The sequence below is a fragment of the Stegodyphus dumicola genome, chromosome 6 (assembly GCF_044657685.1).
Source record: "Stegodyphus dumicola isolate Sdum_Otavi_A_Nest chromosome 6, ASM4465768v1".
In the NCBI taxonomy this organism is placed as follows: domain Eukaryota; kingdom Metazoa; phylum Arthropoda; class Arachnida; order Araneae; family Eresidae; genus Stegodyphus; species Stegodyphus dumicola.
The window spans coordinates 73,128,619-73,155,155 of NC_140773.1; the positions used below are offsets into that span (position 1 = coordinate 73,128,619).

The following is a 26,537-nucleotide window of genomic DNA, read 5'->3' on the forward strand; positions in this document are numbered from 1 at the left end:
CAATGCCTTCGCCAGGACTCAAATCTCTCGAATACGCGCCGTGTGTGCTCACCACGAAGGCATGCTAAGAAGGCGGGAGAAATACCTTATATATTCCCGCTTTTAAAGGGCGACTGGGGATTAGGAAACCCAATCGCCAAATCCTGGTGGTGAAGAATCATTATCCACCACCCTTTTAGTTTGGGCGCCACTGTAAAGATATTAGGTTATTTTGAAATAGGAGAGATGAAAAATGAGCAATGCCGACGACGGGAATCGAACCTCGAACCTCTCGAATCCACGTCGAGTGTACTGGCCATTTCACCCCGAAGGCATGCTAAGAAGGCGGGAGAAATACCTTATATGCCTAAAGCATAACTAACAACTTTGAAATATAAAAAAGAAGAGTGTTTTGCTATGCGCGGCGAAATTATTTCAAAAGAACTGCAAATTGACTTCATAATGCAAGATTCGTGTTTTTGAACTAATTATAGAGTGATTCTAATGTAGATTATATTACTATTCAATTATGCTTCTTGGTTAGTTTCATCTGTAATTTTTTTTCACTTTTATACTGATAAGATCTTGAGTAAGGAAGGAAAACGTTTATTTATTAAAGTACTTTAAATGTGATCAAGATAAAATGCATATTGAATTTACATATTACTATGTGAATAAACTTGTAATGTAACATTTATTGATGGAAAACAAAATTAAATACAAATATTAACTAATTAAACATTAGTTGAATCTTCATAAAATGTTCTACAAATGCCTGCGGTAGATTAAGACAATTCAGAACAAGTCAAATTTATGAGGAAATTTATGATGAAAATCACTAAGGGTAGGGAAATGGAATTTTCGCAGTTTAAGTGTCATTAATTCAATGAATTACGTTCAATACTAAGAAGCATTTTTCTAACTAAAGGGTAAAAGTTTAAAATCGAGAAATTCGGTGATCTGTCGCAGACCGGAGAAATATGATGAAAAATCCGGAGTGTTGGTAGGCATATTACATGTTTAAGAAATTCAAGTCTCCTCTATAATTCTTCCGTAAAGTACTGAATGAAAGAAAACCTATAGCTTAAGTAATAGATAACAATATATCTGATAATAAGATCAATATTTCCGTTATTTTATACATCTAAGAAAGAGATTACAACAAAACAAATTTTTCAATGAAATGAGCATATAAAACATACATGTGACATACATACATTACATACATTAGCCAAATATACATACATTAACCAAAATCTTATGTATTGTTCTCATTGATATTAAATGGCGCTGCGTATCTCCGAAGTTCAACAATGATTCTGTTTAAGACAAGCAGCATCTAATATTCTACAAATAGTGGTTCAGTGATAATTATATATTCAAAATACCCAACCTAGTTTTAAAATGAATTTAATTGAATATCACAAATTCCATAATCTAATCTAACATCTCATTATCAGCATTCAAAGCTGTGTCAAAACAAATCGGAAAACAAGTTCTTAGACTGTTGCAATTTAGAGGCAAGGGAAAATTTGTATTCAAACCGGAATATTCCAGCCCCCATTGTACGGTCATTCAACATCATTTGAGAAAGAAAGTGAACTGATATTGGAAATGTCTCGACGAAAGATTCTATCTGATGTTCTGACGTCCGACTCGTAGTAGTCCATCTAGACCAGGAAAGATCCCCTCAGTGCGTCCAATTCATGTCTCGTTTTTATCCTTCAGCAAATCCTGCTTTGAGGTTTAATTTCGGTTGATTCCATTTTGAACGGGTCTCAAATGGTTCAGATATTCCACACTCCAACGGTTCCAGAAATTGGCTCTAAATTGTTTTAATTCAGATCCACCTAGAAGACAAGGACAAAGAATCTACAGAATCATTCCGTTCTGGTATCGACAAAAGTGGAGCTCTTATTAGGAAATGACCTGGAGTCAATGGCTGAAGATCCCAAAATATTTTTGGATCAACCCAAAATAGGTAACAAAGGTCGAGAGTTCAAGGAAGCTTCTATTTGTGTAATTAATGTATAAAGCTCTTCGACGTTTAAAATTGTTGCTTTCGCAACCTTTATAAAAATTCTCTTCATTGATTTTATATTAGCCTCCCACAATCAGCTGAAATGTAGGGAAGAATAAGAAATGAAATTATATGTTATGGCCCTTCCTCGGAGCTAAAGCGTTGAATAGGATCGGGTGTACAAATTCTCCGAAGTTCTCCGAAGGAAGAGAAAGTTATCAAGAACAATTTATCGCTCTCTTGAAGTTTATAGCGTTATCACTCCAAACACTGGAGGGTTTGGACCGCCTGGCAATAAACCTTCTAAGATATGCTAGAAATGCTTCAGTAAACAAATCCAATACTATTTCTAAATGAAAATAAATAGCCTTTGTACTAAACCAAATAAATATCGCGATATATGAATTTAAAGTAACCCTAGATCTTTTCAAGTTATGCTTGGTGATAACTAGTCCTGCAAAGTCTAGACCTATTTTTTCGAATGATCTAGTTGTTACTATTCTAGCTCTAGGAAAGTCTTCCATCATTTGGTTTATGGTTTGGTTTCTTGTTCGTAAGCAAGTCATGCATTTATTTATAACAGGTCTAACTCTGTCTTGTTCAGAAGGTATCTAGTATAAATGTCATAAGAGAAAGTGTTGTTTGAACGCCTGAATGAAGAGAGTATATCTTAAACCATTGTTTGTGAAATATATGAACTATTAGATCAAGACCAAATAATTCAAGGAAGTGGTGGTACTCTTTTGTTTATTAAAGTAAATAAATCAAATTAAAAAAAAAAGTACGTATGTATTTAAAATGTAATGAAATAACGAAGCATTTTCCTTCGGTTTTCCGCATAGCTAAAAATCGGAAAATGGGCAATTTTTGATTTCGAAATACTTTGTATATTTTTAATTCGCCTCAAATCTGAAATAGGTATATTTTCAGTGGTTCTCCGTAAATATGTCAATCCTTTCTTCTCGAAAGATCATAATTTTTAGCTTAATAAAGAGATAGTTCATGTAAAAACAAAATTCGAGTAATTAATGCTCAAATCGTCGCTTTTCTGAATTAAAAAGCTAACCTAAGTTCAACATAATGTGTAACTGCACTTACCTATTTTTATGTAGAATAACAATAACAACAAGCAATCGCCAAAGGAAAAAAAAATCAAATAAAAAAATCAAATAAAAATAAAATAAAAAAATCACATAAAAAGATAAATGTTGCACAGATTACTACGATTGTAACAGTAGACACAGAATAATGACTAAGCAATTTTTTGAACGCTTCTACAGCGCCCCTTGTACCCCTACATAAGCCTCGGCATCACGTATATTCATTCACATACTATAATTACAAGATCAGCTCATCTTATGTCAAAAACTGCAAAAAGCATTAACTGATAAAAATCGAAGCGATATAAATAGTATAGATCTTTTGCATGAACTGCAGTTTTTACGAACTTTTAGAGAAAATGTAGCATTGCCAGTTGAAACTCTACGCTATATCGTTGTCAACAACATAGCATTATGCAGAAAGGAATTTTGGCTATACCCCTAGGGGATTTTTTGTGCCCTGTTGTAGTTACAGTTTGAACCTTGTCGTAAACTACGCTGCGAATAACAGTTTATTCAGTGCAAACTCATTAGATATCTAAATTATATTGTTGTTAATTTTAAGATAATAACTAGTGTTCAGCAATATATTTGGTAACCAATGCGTTTAGTATATTATTTCGCTTTGCTTGTAGTGTTAATTTTATATAACGTGTTGCTGCTGTTTAAATGCTCACTTGTCAGACCTATAGTCAGCCCAAGCCCACGAAATTCCTCGTGGCAAAGAGCGCAAGTTCGCCTGTCGTTGCCAACAGATTTGAGCATCTTACATGTGACAGTGCGGTTTAACTCAGTTTCACCCCCAATTTTGATGCAGAGCACTCTGGTAGGAGGGGTCCGAGCGTCTTCCACCCCCTTTGTCTACCACTAACCTTTCGAGAGGACTTTCGCCTCCATATTTGGAGTGCCCCATGCCGCACGGACAGTATACACTTACAAACATCCATGTCTCCTCTCCTGGGTTGGAACCCGGGCCCTTCGGCCCGGCAGTCTGCAACGCTAACCAATATACCGGTTGGGCGGCTCTTTATAACATAAATATATGAATAATTCTTCAATAATTATGTTTGAGTGTGGGTTTTAACAAAAGGTTTGCATATTTATACAAAAGATATAAATGTAATGTTTTTGGTTTTTCATATTATTCTGTTAATAATGCTTCATTTAAAATGTTAACCATAAACAATGTCCCTTTAATATCATCACTACATAAAGGCGCTCGCTAGACATTTGCACGACGGCGCCGATTAGGCTTGGCGTGGGCCTGTTCGCGTCTTTCGATTTCTTTACGAATAAATTCCATTATTTCATTAACGTTCCATGTTTGGTCACTGTTTCTACTGTGACTATATTGCTAAGGCCTTGCCCATTCCAGCAGGAGTTGTCAATCTCCGCCTGTCTGCGTACGCTGTTCGGGAGCCCACTTTGACAAACACTGTAAGGAAATCAAGAAATGTGCAAATTTTCAACATTCTAATCTTAATAAACAAACATGTTTGGATTGCAATCATTCAGCAAACTCTAGTTCCTGTCCAACTTATGTGCAGCTCTTCAGCTTAAATTACAACAGGATCTATAATTCTTCTCCATGGCAACAAAATTACTTTCCTCGGACTTTTATCAACAATATTCCATACCACAGCTAAAATTCTTGCAATGTAATCTTCAAAATTCAAGATCTGCCACTCCTCTAATTTTTCAAACAATCGCGGAGAATTCTATTGATACTGCATTTCTACAAGAACCATACCATTAACAGAATTTCATCCCAGAACTACCTAACAGCTTTCAAGCTCTCTCTTCAACCTCTAGACTTGCAGTCGTAATCTCCACTGGTAGATATCAGCTTTCACTTTATAAGGCAACTCAACATACAATAACGGTTCGACTCTCTTTTTAGAGATGTAAGTTTTCTACTTACTTCTGCCGATTTTCCCCCAAGTTGTAATCTTACCCTTCAAATTCATGACCTAGATTTCCTTATATCAAATGCTTCTTCACCAACGCACAAAATCATCGCAAGTGACTTTAACGCACTTTGTCTCTTTGGGGACCTACTCCAGACAATTCTAGAGGTATCATAATTCAAGACTTTGTTTATTCTTCTGATTTACATCTGCTCAATAACCCTGTTAAGAAAGTAGTCCGCCTACTTTCTTAACTTCAAGAGCTAAAGGTTGGATTGACCTTAGTACGTGTAATAATTCTTCGCGATTCTATTTCCAAAACTGGCAAGTTATTGAAGATATCCCTAGTTTAAGCGATCATCAACCAATAACCTTTGTTTTCAATAAAACAGTTTCTCTCAACTTAAAATGCCGCTTCAAAACTATCTCAGGCAAGCATACAAAATTTATAAAGCTACTATCTCCATCAGTTTCAGACTTAATTCAGGCTTTAGATTCCTCAACTACCTCTCAAGACTTGGATTCAGCGTACTCACAATTTGTTTGCTTCTTAACAGAAGCATGTAAACGCAGTTATAGGATTAAAAAAATCAAATCCTTCGCTAAAGTTTCTTGGTGGATTTCTGACTTGCAACTTCAACATTCACAGCTACGTGCTAAACGTCGCACTACATTCTCAATACACCACACCACTTTCTCAAGAAAAACAAAAAGAAACTCATCCAGAGCAACGAGCAGAACTGTTCATCGAATGCAAAAAAGCACAGGCTATCTTTAAGCGTTCAATAGTGAAGGCAAAAAGACACTCTTGGAGAAATTACTGTTAAGCGGTTATGGACAAATATGGAAAGGTTTATAAATCGCCACTGACAAAGTTTTTCATCCCACAAATATCCCAGCCACCTTCAGCTGCAACTCACTCAGAAGTTCTAAAGTATCTTCTAGAAGAGATCTTTGAAGAAGACTCTTCAGATTCTGTTTCTACGCATCAAACTCAATTACGTCATAACTTCAATTCTCATTTACCAGATCTTCAATCAGCAGTTCCACCTCTTCCCACCACTTATGAACTCAATAGCATTATAAAATCTCTAAATATTCGTAAAGCTCCTGGCCCCGACGGTTTAGATAATCAACTCATCAAAATCATTTTTAACAGTTTTCCTTCTTTGATTTTGGCCTTCCTCCATGCTTGTTGGCGCCTACGTCATTTTCTTTTGGATACCAAAAATGCAGAAGGGGTTCTCTTTCTCAAGAATAGGGCTCGCTGCATGGGCGTTTTCGTGGTTTTCCCCATGTGTAACGTGTATACGAGCCAGTTTCCCTTAGAAAGTCCTCCACGAATGCATTCCCCCTTAGGCAGATAGCCCTCGTGTGCTTTGCCGCATTCTCAATATACCACACCACTTTCTCAAGAAAAACAAAGATCCTTCAGTTCCTTCCTCATATCGCCCCGTCTGTCTACTTCCTGCATTTGGAAAATTACTGGAAAAAACAATACTTCTACGCTTAAACTACTTTCTTTGTAAACACCAGCTTATCTCCACCTACTAATATGGCTTTACGAAAAACAAATCTACTGAGCATGTTTTATCCGATCTACTCTCAACAATAACCACAAATCGACAAAATAATAAGCATTCACTCATCATATCATTGGATATACAAGGCGCCTTAGATAGACTTTGGTGGCCGGATATTTATGAAATAATGACAGCTCTGGATTGCCCTTCTTTCTTTGTAGACATCATTTAAAGTTATCTCTCTCATCGCTCTGTACAGATCACTGCTATGGATAATGTTTTTACTCATCGTGTTCAAAAGGGATGTCCACAGGGGTCCTGCTTGGGTCCTTTTCTGTGGACCCTCGTCGCTACTTCTTCGAGGAATTTACGGGATTACCAGATGTAAGAATCATAGTCTACGCAAATGATTTTTTAATCGTTAAAGGTGGTCGCTATGGCATTACACCCAAAGCTCAATTCTGTTTAGAAAAGTTTCAAAATTGGTCTCGCCAACATAAAATAAGAATCTCAACTACCAAAACCAGAGGTCTACTTATTGGAAGACAAAGTCCTCTAAAAAGAAATCCAACATTAAAATTCAATGGACAATCAATCACTTTTGTTGAAAATCTGTTGTACTTGGGTATAAAATTAAATAATAGCTTATCCTGGATCCCGCATATCCTGGATCCCGCATATCCAATATTTAAGAGAGAAAACTCTCAAGCTTCAAAACTCAATGAAAAGGATTTCTGGACTCTCTTGGGGCTTACCCTCGAAGTTTCTCAAATTATGGTATACAGTAGTAACACAAAGAATCATCTTATATGCAGCTTCCATCTGGGGTACACATCTTACCAAGGGTGCAATTAAACGCATTAATGCTTTACAACGGTTACATCTTTTAATAATTAGCAAAGCTTATCGTACTACTGCAACAACTGCTCTTCAGATTCTAACTGGCCTTCCTCCACTTGCACTTCTGGTACAGCGAGAAGCAACAATAGCCAATGTACTTGACTTCAAAACTCCCAAGAATTATGGAATCGTCACTTTCACCCAGACGACTATGAACTTCAACAATCTAACGATGCTTGTCATCCAGCCTCATTCGATCTTCAACAAAACGTCTTCAGTAATACATCATATCCCTTGAATTCTGATTTTCAAATTTATACAGATGGTTCACATATGTCTTCAGGAACAGGAAGTGGTCTGTGCTTGTTTCAAAATGCCTCTCAGTTAAACACTTGGAACAAACGGCTTTCAATTAAAAATTCAGTTTACCAAGCTGAGTTGATTGCAATACGCAAAACAGTCAGACTGGCTCTTTTGCTAAACTAAATTCAAGAATTTGCTATAAATATTTGTTCAGATTCTGCATCAAGTTTGCAAGCAATAATACATTTATTTAATAAAAATCCGCTAGTTCAAGAAATACAACTTTTACTACGCCTTCCTGCTTCCTAACCTCCGAACCTCGTATGGGTCAAAGCACATCACGGTATCTTAGGTAATAAACTAGCGGATCAACAAGCCAAAGCGGCAGCTCAAGCAGTATAACGTTCTATCTGTTTATCCTCTTCCTTCTTATGTTAAAAAATTTACATGGAAAATTCTTTTGACAAAGTGGCAACAAAAATGGATTTCTGGTACAACTGGTCGAAGAACATATAAATTTATTCCTAAAGTCTCATCAAAATTATAGTCAATCTCTTCCTCAGTTACCTGGTTTGCCACAGGACATGGCCCTTGCAAGAGCTACCTTCTTCGCTTTGGATTAAACTCAGATAATCTTTGTGAGTGTGGAAATATTGCCGATCCCGATCATATCGTTTTCAGTTGTACTCATCATGCACAAGATCTTTTAAAAGCTCCATCCGCACAATTTTGGCCACAGTGGTTCAATAATTTAATCAAATATAAAACAAGCCTCAGCTAACTAGATAAAATAATTTTACACTGCAGCTCTTCAACACTTACTGTTTCCCATAGCCAGATGTAGAATCTATTTCCCATAGCCAGATGTAGATGTAATAGAATGTTCAATGTTTTTTCTTTTTAACTGTTTAAAGATAGCATTGTACTTTACTTGTTTAATTATTATTATTATTATTATTATTCTAATTTTTAACATCAGAGTTCTGTAACTTTGCTAGATATGTTAAAAATAGCTTCTCTTTACTATTAGTTCCTTTATGAAAATTTTGTCAAAATATGTTTATTCACAAATCATGTGCTCTTTGGTTGTGGTGTATATGCTAGTTCTTTAAATCAAAAATCTCAAAATCCAAATTTCCAATAACCATGCCTAACTTTCATAACAACGCTTTTTACATTTTCCCTTCAAGATATAGTTTTCATCCCAAATCATTTTTCTTTTTCTAATCGTACGAAGCACCTACTGCACAAAGCACAATAGTCTTCATAACAAAAACTTTCATTTTCTTATGACTATCGTTTAATTTATCACATCTGATCTGCCACCCGGCCCTGTGAGACTATCAGCGCACCACAGCGCTGATTATAATAGAGCTACTATGACGTAAGAGCGCAGAAATTCTTTGGCATTAATACATATTCATTATACCAAAGAAATATCAATTGACAAATTTATTAGTTTGCCAGTTTACAGCCACGAAAAATGGAATTCGGGAATCTTTTAATTGCCGAATCAAAATAAAAGGCCAGAAAAATGTTTGCCTTCTTTTATTTTTATTTGCAATTTAATTTTATGTCCAAAATAAAAGATGCATTTACAACTTTTATGTATTTAATTCAATATATTTATTATATAATTATATAGAACAAAAAGATGGATTTTATATATTTATTTATTTTTATAGTTGTATTATGAAACCAAAGTAAGATGAATTTCAAAGTTATTTTAATATTTCTTTGTATGTATGTGAGAGTGAGAATTCAGGAATGAAAGTAAAGTACTAGAAGTACTTTTACTAGCATTATTTTATATTTGCTATTTATTATTTCCTTTTTAAAATTTCTCTACAAAGGTTAAAGCGGTTAAGGTAAAAAATAAAAATATTGAATTATGCATTTAATATGTTTGTAAGGTAATAATTATAAGTACGGTAATTAAATGTAATATATCCCTAATTATGTTACTAATACAATTTATAATATAATTATTATTCATATTAAAATAACTGCCATTAACATAATATATTCGCCAAGTAATAATTACCTTTATACGTGAAGATGCTGTAATAGGTAAAACAGTATAGCCATAGGCGTCAACGGGCACCCCCTTCCGTAATTTGAGCTATATCAGCGCTGTGGTGCGCTGATAGTGGTTTCTTCCTTTTGTGGGATGGCATCATCCTGTTCGTTGTCCTACAGGACAGCTTATGTCAGGAGCCGTCTGTCGGGTAGAGCTGTATTCTAATGTAATCTCTGATGGAGTTAATTTTAACAATATTGAACATAGTAAACTACCGTAAATTTCTGATACCACGTTCATTGACTTTAAGTATCTAATTTGAGTTTCACACTCTTCACATATAGGTTCCTCAGATTTTGTATATCCCTTACATTTCTAACAGGGGAAAGATTTAATAGTTCATTCATGTGAGCATTTATTACCAAATCTTTTCTCCCAAATCTGTTAGTTAACTATTCTATAGCTGAATCATAAATCTCATTTGTAAACGAAAGTTCGGAAACGGCATTATAGGCTACTCCACCTAATAGCGACTTTAAGTAACTGAATTTATTTACTTTCAATAAAGAGTCATTGTTATGAACAGCTGCTTCATATTGACTTCAAAATTCCTGCCAGTTGCTTGAATCGTCAAAAACCTTTATTTATAATCAATTTAGGTAATTTTATAGATGAAGTTCCTGTACTTCGATTAGGATGATAATTAGAACTGGGTACATTTACTCCTTCATTAGAATTACAGTATCTTAGAATTACAGTACTTTCTGATAATTCGTCTATTTTAACAATTAGATTACTCTTGTGTTCTAATAGATTATCGTAATACACTTCTACGGAATTAAGTTCTGCCTCAAAATTCTTTAAATCTCTTTCTTTCAGTATAGAATTGTCAGTTACTTTGATATTTTCAGATTTAGCGTTCAACTGATTCAGTAATGCCTTACTCACCGGTTTATTTTCTTCATTATTCTTATCTCTTTCACTGATAAGCTTAGTAATTCAGCTTCTTTGACTAGCTCTTATTTTTTTCAATTTTTCCAGTTCCATTGTAAAGGAAGAACCTTACCTTTTCAGATGTAGGTCCAATTATTAATAGAATCTAAATCTTGACACTTACGATTCCTTACGCTAGTTCCGATGAAATGCAATACGAAGTGTAAATACTTATCCAAATGCAGTCAGTTTCAGCTCATTTGAAACGAACCAACATAAACTTAAACACAAAAAAAGAGTCGAATCGGAAATATAACTTCTCGCCGATGCAGTCAAAATGTTCGCTAACAAAATAGACAAAATGGCGCTGTGTATCGCTGAGATTCTGCAATAATTCTATTTAAGACAAGCAGCATCTAAAATTCTACAATTAGTGGTTCAGTGATAATTCTATATTCAAAATACGCAACTTAGTTTAAAAATGAATTTAACTGAATATCACAAATTTCATATTCTAATCTAACATCTCATCATCAGCATTCAAAGCTGCGTGAAAACAGGTCGTAGCCAGCTCAAATTACGGAAGGGGGTGCCCGTTGACGCCTATGGCTATACTGTTTTACCTATTACAGCATCTTCACGTATAAAGGTAATTATTACTTGGCGAATATATTATGTTAATGGCAGTTATTTTAATATGAATAATAATTATATTATAAATTGTATTAGTAACATAATTAGGGATATATTACATTTAATTACCGTACTTATAATTATTACCTTACAAACATATTAAATGCATAATTCAATATTTTTATTTTTTATCTTAACCGCTTTAACCTTTGTAGAGAAATTTTAAAAAGGAAATAATAAATAGCAAATATAAAATAATGCTAGTAAAAGTACTTCTAGTACTTTACTTTCATTCCTGAATTCTCACTCTCACATACATACAAAGAAATATTAAAATAACTTTGAAATTCATCTTACTTTGGTTTCATAATACAACTATAAAAATAAATAAATATATAAAATCCATCTTTTTGTTCTATATAATTATATAATAAATATATTGAATTAAATACATAAAAGTTGTAAATGCATCTTTTATTTTGGACATAAAATTAAATTGCAAATAAAAATAAAAGAAGGCAAACATTTTTCTGGCCTTTTATTTTGATTCGGCAATTAAAAGATTCCCGAATTCCATTTTTCGTGGCTGTAAACTGGCAAACTAATAAATTTGTCAATTGATATTTCTTTGGTATAATGAATATGTATTAATGCCAAAGAATTTCTGCGCTCTTACGTCATAGTAGCTCTATTATAATTTTCTAACGTTTTCCAAGCACTTGCGGAAAGTTCACATTCGCAAGATGTTATCGACAGTGTAGCTTCTATGTGCGAAAGCACATCAATATTTGGAAAGAATATTTTATTCGTAACTTTTAAAGCCAAATCTGGTGTGTCTGGGAGTTGATTATGCACATAAGCATCTGGTTTGGTTTACCACGAAATGTGCCCTAGGGCTTCAATTATATCTAAAAAGCTTTGAGAAAAATTATGGTACGCCTTAGACCGCATGGCCCATCTTGTCCGGCATAGGTCTAATATTATTTTCGTCGAACTAAATCCTATGCGAGGCTCGATCACATGTTTTAATGTAACCAAAAATGAAATTTATTAGCCACTAAAACTTGAGATATTATAAGGTGCAAATAGACTTATATTTAAACTTAGCCATTTGATAGTATTACACAGAAGAGCAAATATATTCATAACAGCATAAGAAGAATACAGAAAACACTGTTTAAAACTTATCGTATGATAAAGTCAGAACTTTTATCTCAATGTAAGTAATAATATTTTTAATTAAAAAAATAATTCGAATGTAAATACAAATGGATTTCAGGCAATGCTCTATCTGCAAGATAAGAGTTAACGACTGCTAAGATACAGAATGCGATTTTGCGCTTTTTATGTTCTAGTCAATATCCTGAGGGATTTAAGAATTTTTCTCTGAGCAATCTTCTTTTAAGCGATTTATTGTAATTTCTTATATGAATATAAAATTTTATTATTTTATCTGTAGTATTCAACTATTTTATCTTTGTAAAATTTGAATGCATTACATACTCCGAGTCTTTTTTAAAAACAACAATCTTTTATTGCAGACAATTTTGATCTGCTAGGTAAATAGTCCCCGTTCTCAGAAATACCGATCACTTTTATAGATGGTCTTCTAAGGAAGATAGTCACCGTAAGAAGATTCCATGTGTTTAATTTGTTTTTAATACAGAAAATTGAACATATATTTTTCCCTCGATAAAAATAGTATTCGAATATGTGGATATATAGCTGGAAACAATATCTTACAAAAAGAATGACTGCCTTCTGTTACTTTTATTAATTTACTTTTACGTCACTGGGATTATCATTTAAGTATAAAATTATTTTTAAACTTTTACTTCAATTCTGAATTTATTAGTTTATGGATAGGATTTTATGAAAGTTTCAATAACACTTTAGATATGCTCGATCACATTTAAACTTTTTCATAAGCAATAAGTTAAATTACATATCGACTCGGTCTTTTTAATTGACAGAAGTAGCGCAGGTTAACTTATTTATAAAGCTGATTCTTCAATGTAAAAGAGTTAGAAAGATGTCTTTGTACTTTTTCTCCCGTCACTATGTAGGGTTTATATTTATTTTAATTAACATTTATTTTAAGTTTGAGCTATATTTCCTGTCAAGCCTTTACTTTTCCCTAGAATTGCCAATGCCAGAGTATGTAAATTGTAGTAGAAACGCGCAGCATATTCAAATTTTAGCAGAAGTTGAGTTTAAATAGAAGGGAAACGAGTTTGTATGTGTGCTTCTTGAATCGCGAGCGTGAAGGTTGCTAGGTAGAAATTTAAGAACCGCGCGTTTCGGCCTGTGCGCCTATTTCGGCAGTTCGTTAAATCTTCAACTGCTTAATCAGTAAGCTTGCTGAATCTCAGCTATATCTTAGAACGCGGTTAAGTTAGTTACGATTTTAGAGCCTCGTAGGTAGTGATCTCGTTATTTATTCATCCTGTCATTTATTTTTAGTTTCACATTTCTGTTTTGTTAAACCGCCGGGTCGGCGTAGTTTGTGAGCATCAAGTGAACCCAGCTTTTATTTCTAAAGTGGAATAAAAAGGGATTTAAACCCTTCTTACGAGTTTGTGTAATTTACAGTTCATAGCAGTCACTACCACTGTTGCTGACAAGTTGGGGCCTCGCAACACTATAACTAAATCAATGATTCTCCTATTTCTTAGAATTTTAAATTGAGCTTAGGAGATTAAACAATTCAGTTCTTGGATATAGAAGCAAGGAATACGTCATAGCATACGGATAAGTATAAGACATTTTCCTTTTACAGTTCTATAAAATCGGTGAAGTTGGGGACATTATCAGCCAATTTTAATCTAGTCATTCCTTTATGAATAGTGTTGCTGCTCGAAGAAAAATTTTGAATAAGAATTAAAATCACTACCCCCTCATTAATATCATACATTAAAGGAATAATTTTGTTATGAAAATTATTTTCTCTAACTGCGCAACTTGGAAGCATTAACTATCTGTAGGATAATATCTCTGAAGTGTATAGTTAAATAAATTAGGATTATTGAAAATGAAACCATGGAGGCTAAACCTTCATGAATGAAGCTAATATTTCAAGTACAATAATAACTGCAGGTAATTAATAATTGAACAGTTTTACTAATTACCAAAGTTTTCAGTTTAGACAAATACATTTAAATACACAATAGCACATACTGCATAAGTTTTGAATGCATTAAAAATTGATGTTATTTATTAAAATGATATCTATTATTATAAAAGCTATAATTATATAATAGTCAGCATTTTCAAATGAGATGGGAAGATTGCTTACCTTTTTGAACACCAGAAATGCTTCCAGTAGAGTTCACTTCGTTAGAAAATGTACAAGTTTCTGGAGAAAAGAAACTTAATTTTTTACACTTTTTTTTTTTTTCCTAATTTATGATTTCTTTTTTCAGTGCGTCCCATATTAAGTGATTTATATTAGCACAAGTTAAAGCATTATTTCTAGTAACATAACATACAGCAAAATTTGTAGGAAAAATACAGTAACTCTTCGAAGCCGTTAGATCTGATCCATTACCTTTCACTTTCTCATGATCAAATTGGCTGGATCCTAGCTTATCCCTAAAGCCTAACTCGACCTCCTATAGTGATTCTCGCAATTTAGTAATATGCTCCGTCGATACGCCTTTGTTCTCAAACAGAGGAAGAGAGTGAAGAGTATGTACCTACATTTTGCGTTATTTTCAGATATTTAGCTTTTTTTCTTAAAAAGGAAGAGATGTTTAAAACTGCAAAAAAAGCAGTTTTAAGAATTTTGCAAAAATCTGTGTTCTACTGTATAGAATTTAAAAATGAATAACTATCCTTTTAAAATTTTAGGCCATGGATCCGAACTATTATGTGATGTATATGAACCAGAAAAAAATGAATAATATTTTCGTATTCCGATACGAGGACAACGGTGATAACTTTTAATATTAATATCGAATTTTTTCTGCTATTTTTTTGCTTTGTATTATCAAAAAGTGAAAGGAATTTGTTTTTGATAAACATGTTAGAACTATAGTGTAGAACATCGATTTTTGCAAAATAAAGCCCATGCCAATAAAATTATCTCCCTCGGATAGGGATGTTATTGATTCGTGGTTTCGGTTTGATTTCGACGATGTATATGTCATCATGTATGATGTCGACGATGTATATGTAATCATGTATGATGTCGACGATATATATGTTATCATGTATGATCATGTATGATGTAAGTCTACAGATGTAGCAGAGATTGCTTTTCTAATGGTTTTCGGCGTACATTTCAGTAGCCTTAACCTTCTCAGGGATTTTATTAGTTGATACCTTGACTTGTGAATTATTATTTTTCTGCAAATTCCTTCATGGATTTTCTTGTGTTTTTCCACTTCTATGCGTTTCTCCACGAGTGAGAGTGGGATTTTCAAAATCAGATTTTTGGTTTTTAGTTTTCGAACCTACTATTGTGTCATGTGGCTCAGAATCAGTCTTTCAGATGTTTTCTGTTTAATATTTAAGAGGGCTTTTTTAAGACATGTCTTACAGTCTGCAGCATAATCGAAGCCTCCGTTACAGCAAGAAAATTTCCCAAGTTATTTCGTGTCACATTCCGAGCTTCTATGGGGCAATGCATACTTCACGCATTTCGAAAAGAGTTTGCACTCATTAATTTCTCCATGGACGCGTTTACACTCGTCCAAAGAGAGATAAAAATATTGACGACTGTGGCATTTCCCCACATCCCCACTGAAGTTGATAAGTTTCAAGAGAAAGATGAAAGTAGAGTTATTCTTCAATTTCATTGATGCGCTTTATCCTAGGCTCATTAACTCAGTGAACTTGAAACAGGGGTGTTGGGACTTTAATTTTAAATTTGTGAATTAGGCTACCCTGAAGAACATTAAAATTAGCAGCTTTTTCTTGATTTCTTCAGTCGTGCAATCCAAGGATATACCTCTCATAACCGCCTTAACGTGTTTCACTTAGTATTCACATAATTACATTATTCATATTATAATCATTTACTATTATTCACATTTTCATTATCTAATGCATCAGGTTTACTAGAAATATTAATAACGATGAGATTTTAAGAATTTTGTATGGGCAGGTGGTCTTCCTATGGAAAGTAAATCCGCTAGATGTGGTAGCCTTTCCCCATCCATGTTTTTTTAGCATTAGGCTTCTTAGAATTCGACGGCACTAATTTCAACAACATCTGAGAATAAGCCATAATTAGAAGAACTACCAGAGTTAGTTTTGGTAATTTTACAAGCATTAATATCAACATTAGAATTAATCACGCTAGATAAACCAATATTTAAAGCACCAGTAATAGACTAGTTACGTGCCCTAAAGAACTCGCACTTAACCTTTTAAATATTTAAATTTGATTTTGTTTCTTGAACTAACGCTTCTACTAACGTGCGAGATACAGTCTACTCCTGGGTTTCTCTGAGAAATTTAGCACTGGGGCGACGCATCTTTTCACCAAACTCCATTGAAATTCTTAGGAAACCAACTGCGTTGATGAAGTCGACTTGTTCGAATTTCTCTTCGCGAGAAGATCTTTCAGGGTATCCAAATCACTGCATGAGTCTGTGTAAAGTTCCACCCAATTCGCTATCATGCATGTGACTTGATTTCAGTAAAAAGCCTGGCGACTTCCACACAGGAGTGAAAAGTAATAAAATAGAAAAAGGGTGTAAATTGCCCTTTTATTTCTCAAACTCTTTAACAAAAAGGCAGATACTTCGTGCTCACAACACTGACTACTTGCAGTGGAAACTTAAGGATAATTCAATAATAAATTTAAAATGGTAACTAGTAGTGCTAGACTTTACTATTTACTTAAAGCTAAGAGGCTGACTCAACAGCCTACACCGGCGATAAATTTAATAAACGGCCAGAATGGCTAGCCGCAAAATGGCTAGAATTTTTTGCCAATCAGTATCCTCGGAATCAACCTTGACTCGTCTAAACATTTTTTCTATATCGTTACTCACCGCAATTTTATTTAACCACTTATTTTTACGTACTTTCTACATTATTTATTGAATAATGAAAGAAAGTGAAAACTAAAGATCACCAAGGCAAGGCAACACATGATCACCAAGGCAACGGACGATCACCAAGGCAACAGCCGATCTTTTCCTACTCTCGCCATAAGCTCGAGAAAGTTAATTTGCATCTGTCTGTGGTTGCCATCTAGTTTTGAAAATGTGGCTTAAACAAATAGAGAAATATAAATATGTTGTATTATATATCTTTATCTGATATTATAAGTATTTACTTCTTTAACAAATTATTAAGCATTTATTTGTGTTCGTGAAAGTATGTACCATATATCATTCGAAAAAAGTTCGTAAAAATGTTAATTGAAATGACACCGCCCCAAAAATTAGCTCAGATGAATAGATTTTTAGTTTTAAAATTTCCTAAATCAGAAATTATTTAATACGTAAGTTTCACCAGAGATCGGAAAATGTGCACAGTGTTAAGCTTTCCAATTATCTCAAAAATATTTACTAATTTCTTAATTTCTCTGTTAATTATCTAAAATAATATCTTTTTCTACTTGAAGTATGCTTTGCAAACTCTTAAAAAGCAGTAAATATAGTGGAAGACGAAGATTAATTAGAGAAATATGTGATATACAGGGTGATTATAATTAAAGTTTAAGTTTCAAAACGCTATAAAAAAAGAACCACTGATGAAAATGATGTGAAATTTGAAAGGAATGTTATTGAAGAAGGCGGAACGAGTATGGCAGAAGAAAAAATTTAGTTTCAAAAGTTAGCAACAGATGGCGCTGTAAGCGGCAGAATCACGACGAGAAACGAGAAATGTTTCGTAAAACAACGGCTAAGGTGGAAGTTACACATTAAAACGCATTGACAAATTAGAATTGTTGAATAATTTTATTTGCATGACTGTACATATCACATCGGAAGGGACAAATCGGTGGGTTTCAAGAGTTTTGCGGCGGCATACCGCATAAGAACCATTCATCAAAGAAGTTCGGAACTGTCGCAAAACATGTTCAATATGGTGTCCACCGTTGTGTGCAACAAGTTGAAAGCGACAAACAGCATGTTCCACAACGGATCGCAGTGTCTCCGGGGTGATGTTCAGAATGTTTTGCGAAATGCGTGCCTTTAATTCCGCTAAATTTGCAATTGGAGCATGGAACACAACATCCTTCAGATATCCCCACAGCCAGAAATCACACGGAGTAAGATCAGGCGATCGGGACGGCCAGGCTGTAGGGAAATGACGGCTGATAATTCGAGCATTTCCGAAATGGCGCCTCAGCAGCTGCTTCACGGGATATGCAATGTGCGGAGGAGCGCCATCTTGCATAAAAATGATTTCATTCACACATCCACGCTGTTGCAGAGCTGGAATCACGTGGTTGCGCAAAAGAGACGCATACCTCTCACCAGTGACGATTGCGGTAACAGGACCGGAAGCACCCGTCTGCTCGAAAAAATATGGTTGTATGATGACTAATGCCGTAAAGCCACACCATACCGTGACCTTTTCAGGATGAAGTGGTACGGGGTGCGTTGCCAGTGGATTTTCTGTTGCCCATATTCGACAATTCTGGGTATTCACGTATCCTGTATCACGTATGGAAATGGGCTTATGGTCATATGGTCATATGGAAAGTGGATAATGAATGGCCGTGGAAAATTTCCAACGTCTCCCTAGCTGTCAGGTCAGAAGGAAGCAACTCCTGCACATGGCCAATTTTGTACGGATAGCATTGCAGGATGTTTCGTACCTGTCGTTTCGAATTTTTGCATCATTTTCTTTAGACCTACGACACACATTGGACCAACGCCTTCTTTTATACCCTTCAGTGTCCTGAATTTTTGCAGAGCTACTCTTGCACAATCATCATTCTTGTAATACAGCTTTACCAGCAGAGCGCGGTCCTGCAGTGAAACACCCATGGCGAATGCCTGAGTCGCGAAATGAGGAACAGCCTGGTACCTGGCAGCTTTATAACACTGAAATTTAACTAACATTTTAATTTACGTCTTCTTCCGCTTGCAGCGCCATCTGTTGCTAACTTTTGAAACTAAATTTTTTCTTCTGCCATACGCTTTCCGCCTTCTTCAATAACATTCCTTTCAAATTTGACGTCATTTTCATAAGTGGTTCTTTTTTTATAGCGTTTTGAAACTTAAACTTTAATTATAATCACCCTGTATATTGAATGAATACTCCTTTAACAAACTATGAAACAAGTTAATTCAATATTACTTATAACTTGTTAATCCGAGATTAACTATGTAAACATTATTTTCTTTTATTATTTTCTCAAGCCACAGTCTACAAACAAAAATCATTAGCATTTTGTTTAACATTTGAATGAATAATTTTCAGGATTGTTTCCAAGTTGTAACCGGGGGTGTACCAGAAACAACTGCACTGCTGAATGAAAGATTCGATTACATTTTCTATACTGGTTCTCCAGCTATTGGGCAGAAGATTAGAGAAGCTTCTAATAAATATCTAACCCCTGTTACGTTAGAACTTGGGGGAAAATGGTGAGTTCAAAACTTTAAACATCATTCATTTATTTATTTATTCAACCTGGGCTTAGATCCCCGGGTTGAATAATTTATCGAATTCGTCGATTGACTAACAAACTGATGATTACTTACCCAGCGGACCAGCTGTCTTTCGGCAGAAAATTGAAATGAAATTTATACTTAAAATTTTCCGTTAGTTTCCAGGCTTTTGTATTTATTTAGATTTTATTGTTTAAAATATTTAAATTTTAATGTTTTTCTTTAAAACATTGCATATGATTAATATTTGATTTGTTATGTTATTTGAATGAATTATTTTTATTTAGTTTTAAATAACACCAATTCCAAAATCTGCACCCCTATTCATTTCAGGAAAGTTGGTTATTGTAAGGTCATTAACTGCAAAAACTTGATTATAAAATATACCTCTTGAACAAAACAGGTAAAGTTTAAATCAGGAACTTCAAGGAAAATGGTCCAAGTTAAATGGCCATTGCTGATAACAAAATTTATAGGAAACTATAAAAATGCAGATGTTTTCAAGAAATTGATAAAAAATCTAGAAAGAATATGAGAAGCGTAATATACTTCCTTGAACAGCGCAGTGGCGATAAAAAGGTTTCCAAAAATGTCTGTGCCTTTCTCTGAGCTTTAAAAAAAAGTAAGCTTTGAAAAGTCGCCAAATGCGCGAACGTTTTGGGTATTTCGCCTCTTGATTGTCAGATATTTATTTTCATTCTTTCCATTTCTGGCAAGCATTGAAAGATTACATAATAATATTTCTTATAACAAAATAATCGTATGTATGTATGTAATAAGACAAGTATACTTAGAAGTATTGATGTTGTAGAAATACTGATTGCACAAATACCTAGAAATATCAATGGCATAAAACGCAGAATGTTGAAATGTTGGTCCATAATGAATAGGAAACTAGCAGACGAGGCAGATTAAATTTTCATTATTATTTCTCTAAATATTTTGCGGCCACAAATTACTTGTGCCTATTTCAAAATGTTTACAGTTTTGAGAGATTTGCAATAAAAAGAGAGGAGCATGCAGCAGTCCACTAGGCTAAAGGGTAGAAAACAAGTGCCTAGTGTTCCAGATGAAATCTTAATTCAGACTGATTTAGTTTTGTTTCTGAATGCATTTTAATTGGATAATTAATACTGCTTGTTCAGTTTCAAATATGTTTATACCTTATTTTATCTTTTTCTATAGATGGCGCTGCCCTCGCGCCAGATGTTTAATTCGTAATGTATTTTTTTAATTTTGCCATGTGTTTGTGGCAACAGATTAAATAAGACTAGTATTCGATGCTAAGAAAGAATGAACTCATTGCAAACAATTCTAACAGCTGATAAAGTCAAAATCTTATTCAATTCTTTTTACTGTGTCAAATTCAAGTATTTCCAGGTAACTATAAGTCGCTGAAAATTCAAGGTAATAATTATTAATTATTGAACTTACCAACAAACATTGGAGGCACCGACGAGATTAAAAGCCGAATGAAATGAAGTTATTCGGAATTTTAGAACACTTGGTCTAAAATGCAATCAATTAGTCGAAATTCTTCTAATATTTGCGTTACAAGATAAGCTAGAAGATTCACAATTAAGTGGGAGTTAACGCTAGAGAATAAAACATTTCCATCTTTAAAACATTTTCTTTCGTTTTTGGAAAAACAAGCTAGAAGCCTTCAGAGCGTAAAGGGAAATTATAATATTCTTAACAAATCAGTAAAATCCATTGACAAAACTTTTTGCTCTTAAAACAAGTGTAAAGTTAAGGCAGGATTCTTGTGCACTTTTCCAATTACTACATCTTTTACAGAAGTGCGAGAAATTTCTTAAAATGAATATTGATGAGTGTTGGTACTTCATACGAAAATCAAACCTTTGTTTTAACTGTCTGAGACCAAATCATGGTGTATCCTCATGTCGATTCACTACATCTTGCAGGGCACGTAAACAGAAACATCACACAATTCTTTATGCTTTTCGAACTGATAAAAAACATTCTGCTGAAAGTCAAGCACAGTCTATCTCAAAATCAGCCTTTATATCAACCTTCGGCTAGTACCCCGGAAGAGCATCAGTTTTGCTTCACAGGAAATGTAAAAAATTCTAATTTAATTTTATTTGCCACAGCTGCAATAAGAGTAAAAAATAATCAAGGACAGTTTCTCAAATGCCGTGCTCTAATTGATAATTGTTCTCAAACATCTTTAATCACTGAATCGTGTTGTAATCGACTAAAACTTTCATTTCAAAAGTCTGACACTCGAGGACTTGATGATACGGTTACCGCACGTGTTACGAAAGTAGCTAATTTAAATTGTACTCCTCAATTTAATAACGAGGACTGTTTTGTTAAGGCTTTAGTAGTCAAAATGCTGACTTCAAATTTACCGAACTTTGATATGTCAAAATTCAGTTGGCCTCATTTGAAAGAGTTACAATTAGCAGACCCTTCTTTTCACAAAAGTAGACGAATTGATATCATTCTGGATGCGGATATATTCTTAGATTTAATTCAAACTGGAAAGATAGTGGGAAATCAAAACCAACCATCCGCTCTAAATTCAAAATTGGGTTGCCTCATTTCAGGATGGGTGTCCGTTTCAAACAGAATTCAAAATTCTTTAATAAATTGTCATGCTTTAGTAGACATTGAAATTTAATGAAAAAATTCTGGGAAGTCGAATTGGTTCCAGAAGTGAGTACACTGAATGATGAAGAGCAAGATGTCGAGGCATTTTATTTAAATCACACTAGTCGAAATTCTAATGGTAGATTTGATGTCAGTCTCCCATTTAAGAATAAAGCTCTATTGGGTGATTCAAGAAATCAAACTAAGAAGTGGTTCTTTGAATTGGAAAGAAAAATTCAACAGAATCCAGAGCTTAAAACTTAATATATACATTTAATGCGGGAATATCAAACGATGAATCATATGCAGATTGTTCCAAATGTCGATTTTTCAAAGTCATTGTCAGAGATTTTCTATTTACCTCATTTTGGAGTTACCAGAGATCAAAGTGAAACTACCAAATTACGGGTTGTATTCGACGGTTCTGCAAAGTCTGATTCAGGAGTTTCTATAAATGATGTTCTCTGTACTGGTCCAAAACTTCAAAATGAATTGTTTTGACTCTATTGGAATTTAGAACTCATTGTATCGCACTCACTGGAGATATTGAGAAAATGTTCTGAATCCTAGTCAATAAAAATGACGTTGATTTCTAGAGAATCTTTTGGAGAGAAAATCCTGATGAACCGTTTAAAGCAGTGCTCCACCCCCTTTTCTCACCTGCGACGCACAAAAAATCTTTCTGGAATTTCGTGGCACACTAAAGAGTTCCGAGTTATCAAAGAAGTGCCGAAAAAATTCAAATGCTGACACACTTACAATCACACACACAACCACACAACAGTGAAATATATAAAAACATTTAAAATAGACATTATTAAGGGAAAAATTGTCATTGTGTATTAAATACATGATAAAAAATTGCAAAATGTCAAATACATGTATTTGATTGCGGCACACCTATATCCTACACATGGCACACCAGTGTGCCGCGGCACACCGGTTGCGGAGCACTGGTTTAAAGAATTCCAATTTCTGACAGTTACATATGGCACTTGTGTTCCATATTTGGCTATTCGGACATTAAAACAACTTGCCATAGAGGAACAAATGAGTTTTCCAGAAGCTTCGAGAGTCATACTGGAAGATACCTATGTAGATGATGTTCCCACAGGAGCAAAGAATAACGAGGAAGCAAAACAGTTAGTCTCACAAATTATCGAATTAATGAAGAAAGGCGGTTTTCCAATAAGAAAATGGGTATCTAATGAACTGTCAGTCATTGAATTTTTACCCCAAGAATTAAGAAGCCGAACGGACCTTTGGCAGAGGGAAGAAAGTCAGATCCATACAATTCTAGGAATCATTTGGGATGGTAAAGAAGATGTATGCAGAATTAGAATAAACCCACCTATGGATGGTGTTTTAACAAACCATCAACTTCTGTCAACTATCGCGAAAATTTATGATCCTCTTGGGTTTTTATCACCTACAACGATTCAGTTAAAAATCTTAATGCAGCATTTATGGAAGAAAAATATTGAATGGGATGATTTATTATCTAATTATATTTTCCAAGCATGGCATCTCTTTAAATCTCAAATAGAACATTTAGCTAAAATAAAGACTTCACGATTCATGATGAAAAATAGTTCTATTAAAAATATTTAGTTAATTGGCTTTTGCGATGCGTCTGAACATGCCTATGATGAGTGTTTTATCTAAGAACAATATTCTAAAATAGGAAATTCTACGTTTCATTGATTACTTCAAAAAAAAAGTTGCTTCTGTAAAGACAATAACATTACAAGACTCGAACTATGTGCAGCGCTTCTTCTTTCTAGATTCTATAAATTTGTTTCAACATCCTTAAAGAAGCATATTCACATTGATCAGACTATTTTATATTCAGACTCAAAAGTAGTTTCAGATTGGCTTAGTTCATCTCCTCAAAGGTGGAAAAGTTTTGTTGTTAATAGAATATCCAACATTCAAGATAACTTCAGAAGCTTCATGGAATTACGTGAAAAAACAAGAAAATCCAGCAGATTGTGCCTTCAGAGGTATTTCTGCATTAAAACTGAAACGTCATACTTTGTGGTGGCATGGTCCTCAATGGTTGTATCAGCATTATATGCTCGCTCTGCCTAGAGGAAGTATGTGTAGATGATATCAGATGCAAAGAAAAGAAATCGTTTCTGTCAGTCAATATCATCATTTCAGATACACCTGAAATTACTGCTATGTTAGAAATTATTTCAAAATACTCATTGTTTTCAAAATGCATTAGAATAATTTCGTGGTGTTTAAGATTCATTAGAAATTGCAAAATACAAGCTCAGAGTCGAAACCTCAAAGGGGTCTTATCACCTGGAGAGCTTGAATAAGCAACTAAATCTATAATTAAGCTCATTCAAAAATCAGAATTCAAGCTTGAGTACAACTACTTACAAGAACACTGCCTCAAAACAGTAAACTGATTCCAATGAATGTTTTTCTTGAGGGAGAGGGAATTATTAGAGTAGGAGGACGCTTAACAAACTCGAACTTAGATCACAATCAGAAGCATCAAATTCTTATGCCAAAGAATCATCGTTTCACTACTCTATTGATACTATATGATCACAAAATGCATTTACATATTGGTCCTCTACTTACTTTGTGTTGTATCCGTCAAAAGTATTGGATACTCTCTGGAAGAAAGAGATGCAGTGCGACGAATTCTATCTAAATGTTTGACTTGCTTAAAACTGAAGTCGCAACCATGCGATACCATCATGGGAGACTTGCCTTTGGATAGATTTGGTGTTGGAAGAGCATTTCTTAACGTTGGACTTGATTTTAGTGGACCTTTCATTACAAAACCTAACCTGACACGCAGCAGAGTAAGAATTAAGTCGTGCACTGCTCTTTTTAATTGCTTTGCCACTAAAGCAATTCATCTCGAGGTTGTTTCAGACTTATCAACACATGCCTTTCTAGCGGCTTTAAGATGGTTTATATCTAGACGTGGAAGACCGGTAAATCTGTATTCTGATAACGAACGAATTTTCGAGCAGCAGCAGCCTACATAAAAGACCAATCAGTGCTTCTCAATTCTGCTAAAATTCAAAACTTTGCAGCTGAAGAATCTATTGTATGGTATTTTATCCCACTTTCAGCTCCACATTTTAGAGAACTGTGGGAGGCTGGAATCAAATCTGCAAAGCAACATTTATTGAAAGTTTGCAAGTCAGCTATCTTAACTTTTGAGGAACTTAACACTTTAGCAATACAGATTGAAGCATGTCTAAATTCTAGGCCACTGACTCCTCTTTCTTCAGATCCTCAGAATTTAGAACCGCTTACTCCAGTACACTTCTTAATAGGTGCTCCTGTAACTTCCTCTCCTGAGAAAGCTCCAACAAAGTCTCTTTGCTTAAAGTCAAGATGGCATCTGATTCAACAGCTCCGTAATCAGTTTTGGTCAAGATGGCAGAAGGAATATCTGAATCAACTAGCACTACGAGAAAAGTGGACTTTGCGTGCAAAAAATATTCAAATGAATGACTTAATATATCACAAAGAGGTTTCTTTTCCTCCTTTCAAGTGGAGTTTCTTCCTTGGAAGAATCACAGAAATTTTTCCTGGAAAAGACGGAGTAGTTCGAGTTGTTGAAGTAAAAACGTCAACTGGACTTTATCGACGTCCAATTTCCAAATGCTGTCCTCTTCCTAAGTAATCATTCCTGAACTTGAATGTTCAGCCCGGGGGGTGGGAGAAATGCTCAGTCTCAAAAATGTTTATGCCTTATTTTATCTTTTTCCATAGATGGCGCTGCCCTCGCGCCAGATGTTTAATTCGTAATGTATTTTTTTTTTAATTTTGCCATGCGTTTGGGCAACAGATTAAATAAAACCAAAGACTAGTATTCGATGCTAAGAAAGAATGAACTCATTGTAAACAGTTCTAACACCTGATAAAGTCAAAATCTTATTCAATTCTTTGTCTTCTTACTGTGACAAATTCAAATATTTCCAGGTAACTATAAGTCGATGAAAATTCAAGGTAAGCTATTTAATAATTATTAATTATTGAACTTACCAACAAACGCTGCTGTAAAATTATTATTGGTTGTTTTAGTTTCATTTAAATCATCAGTGTT

General features: G+C 34.3%; 1 protein-coding gene across 2 annotated transcripts in view; it reads left to right on the plus strand.

The window, feature by feature from the left end:
* LOC118192441 (aldehyde dehydrogenase, dimeric NADP-preferring-like) overlaps nt 1-26,537 on the plus strand; it is a 150,528-nt gene that overhangs the window by 55,187 nt on the left and 68,804 nt on the right. For both annotated transcript variants that reach the window (XM_085818520.1, XM_035363407.2), the window contains exon 6: nt 19,650-19,813. In XM_085818520.1, the coding sequence (XP_085674646.1) occupies nt 19,650-19,813 (164 nt within the window). The remainder of the gene's footprint in view (nt 1-19,649; nt 19,814-26,537) is intronic.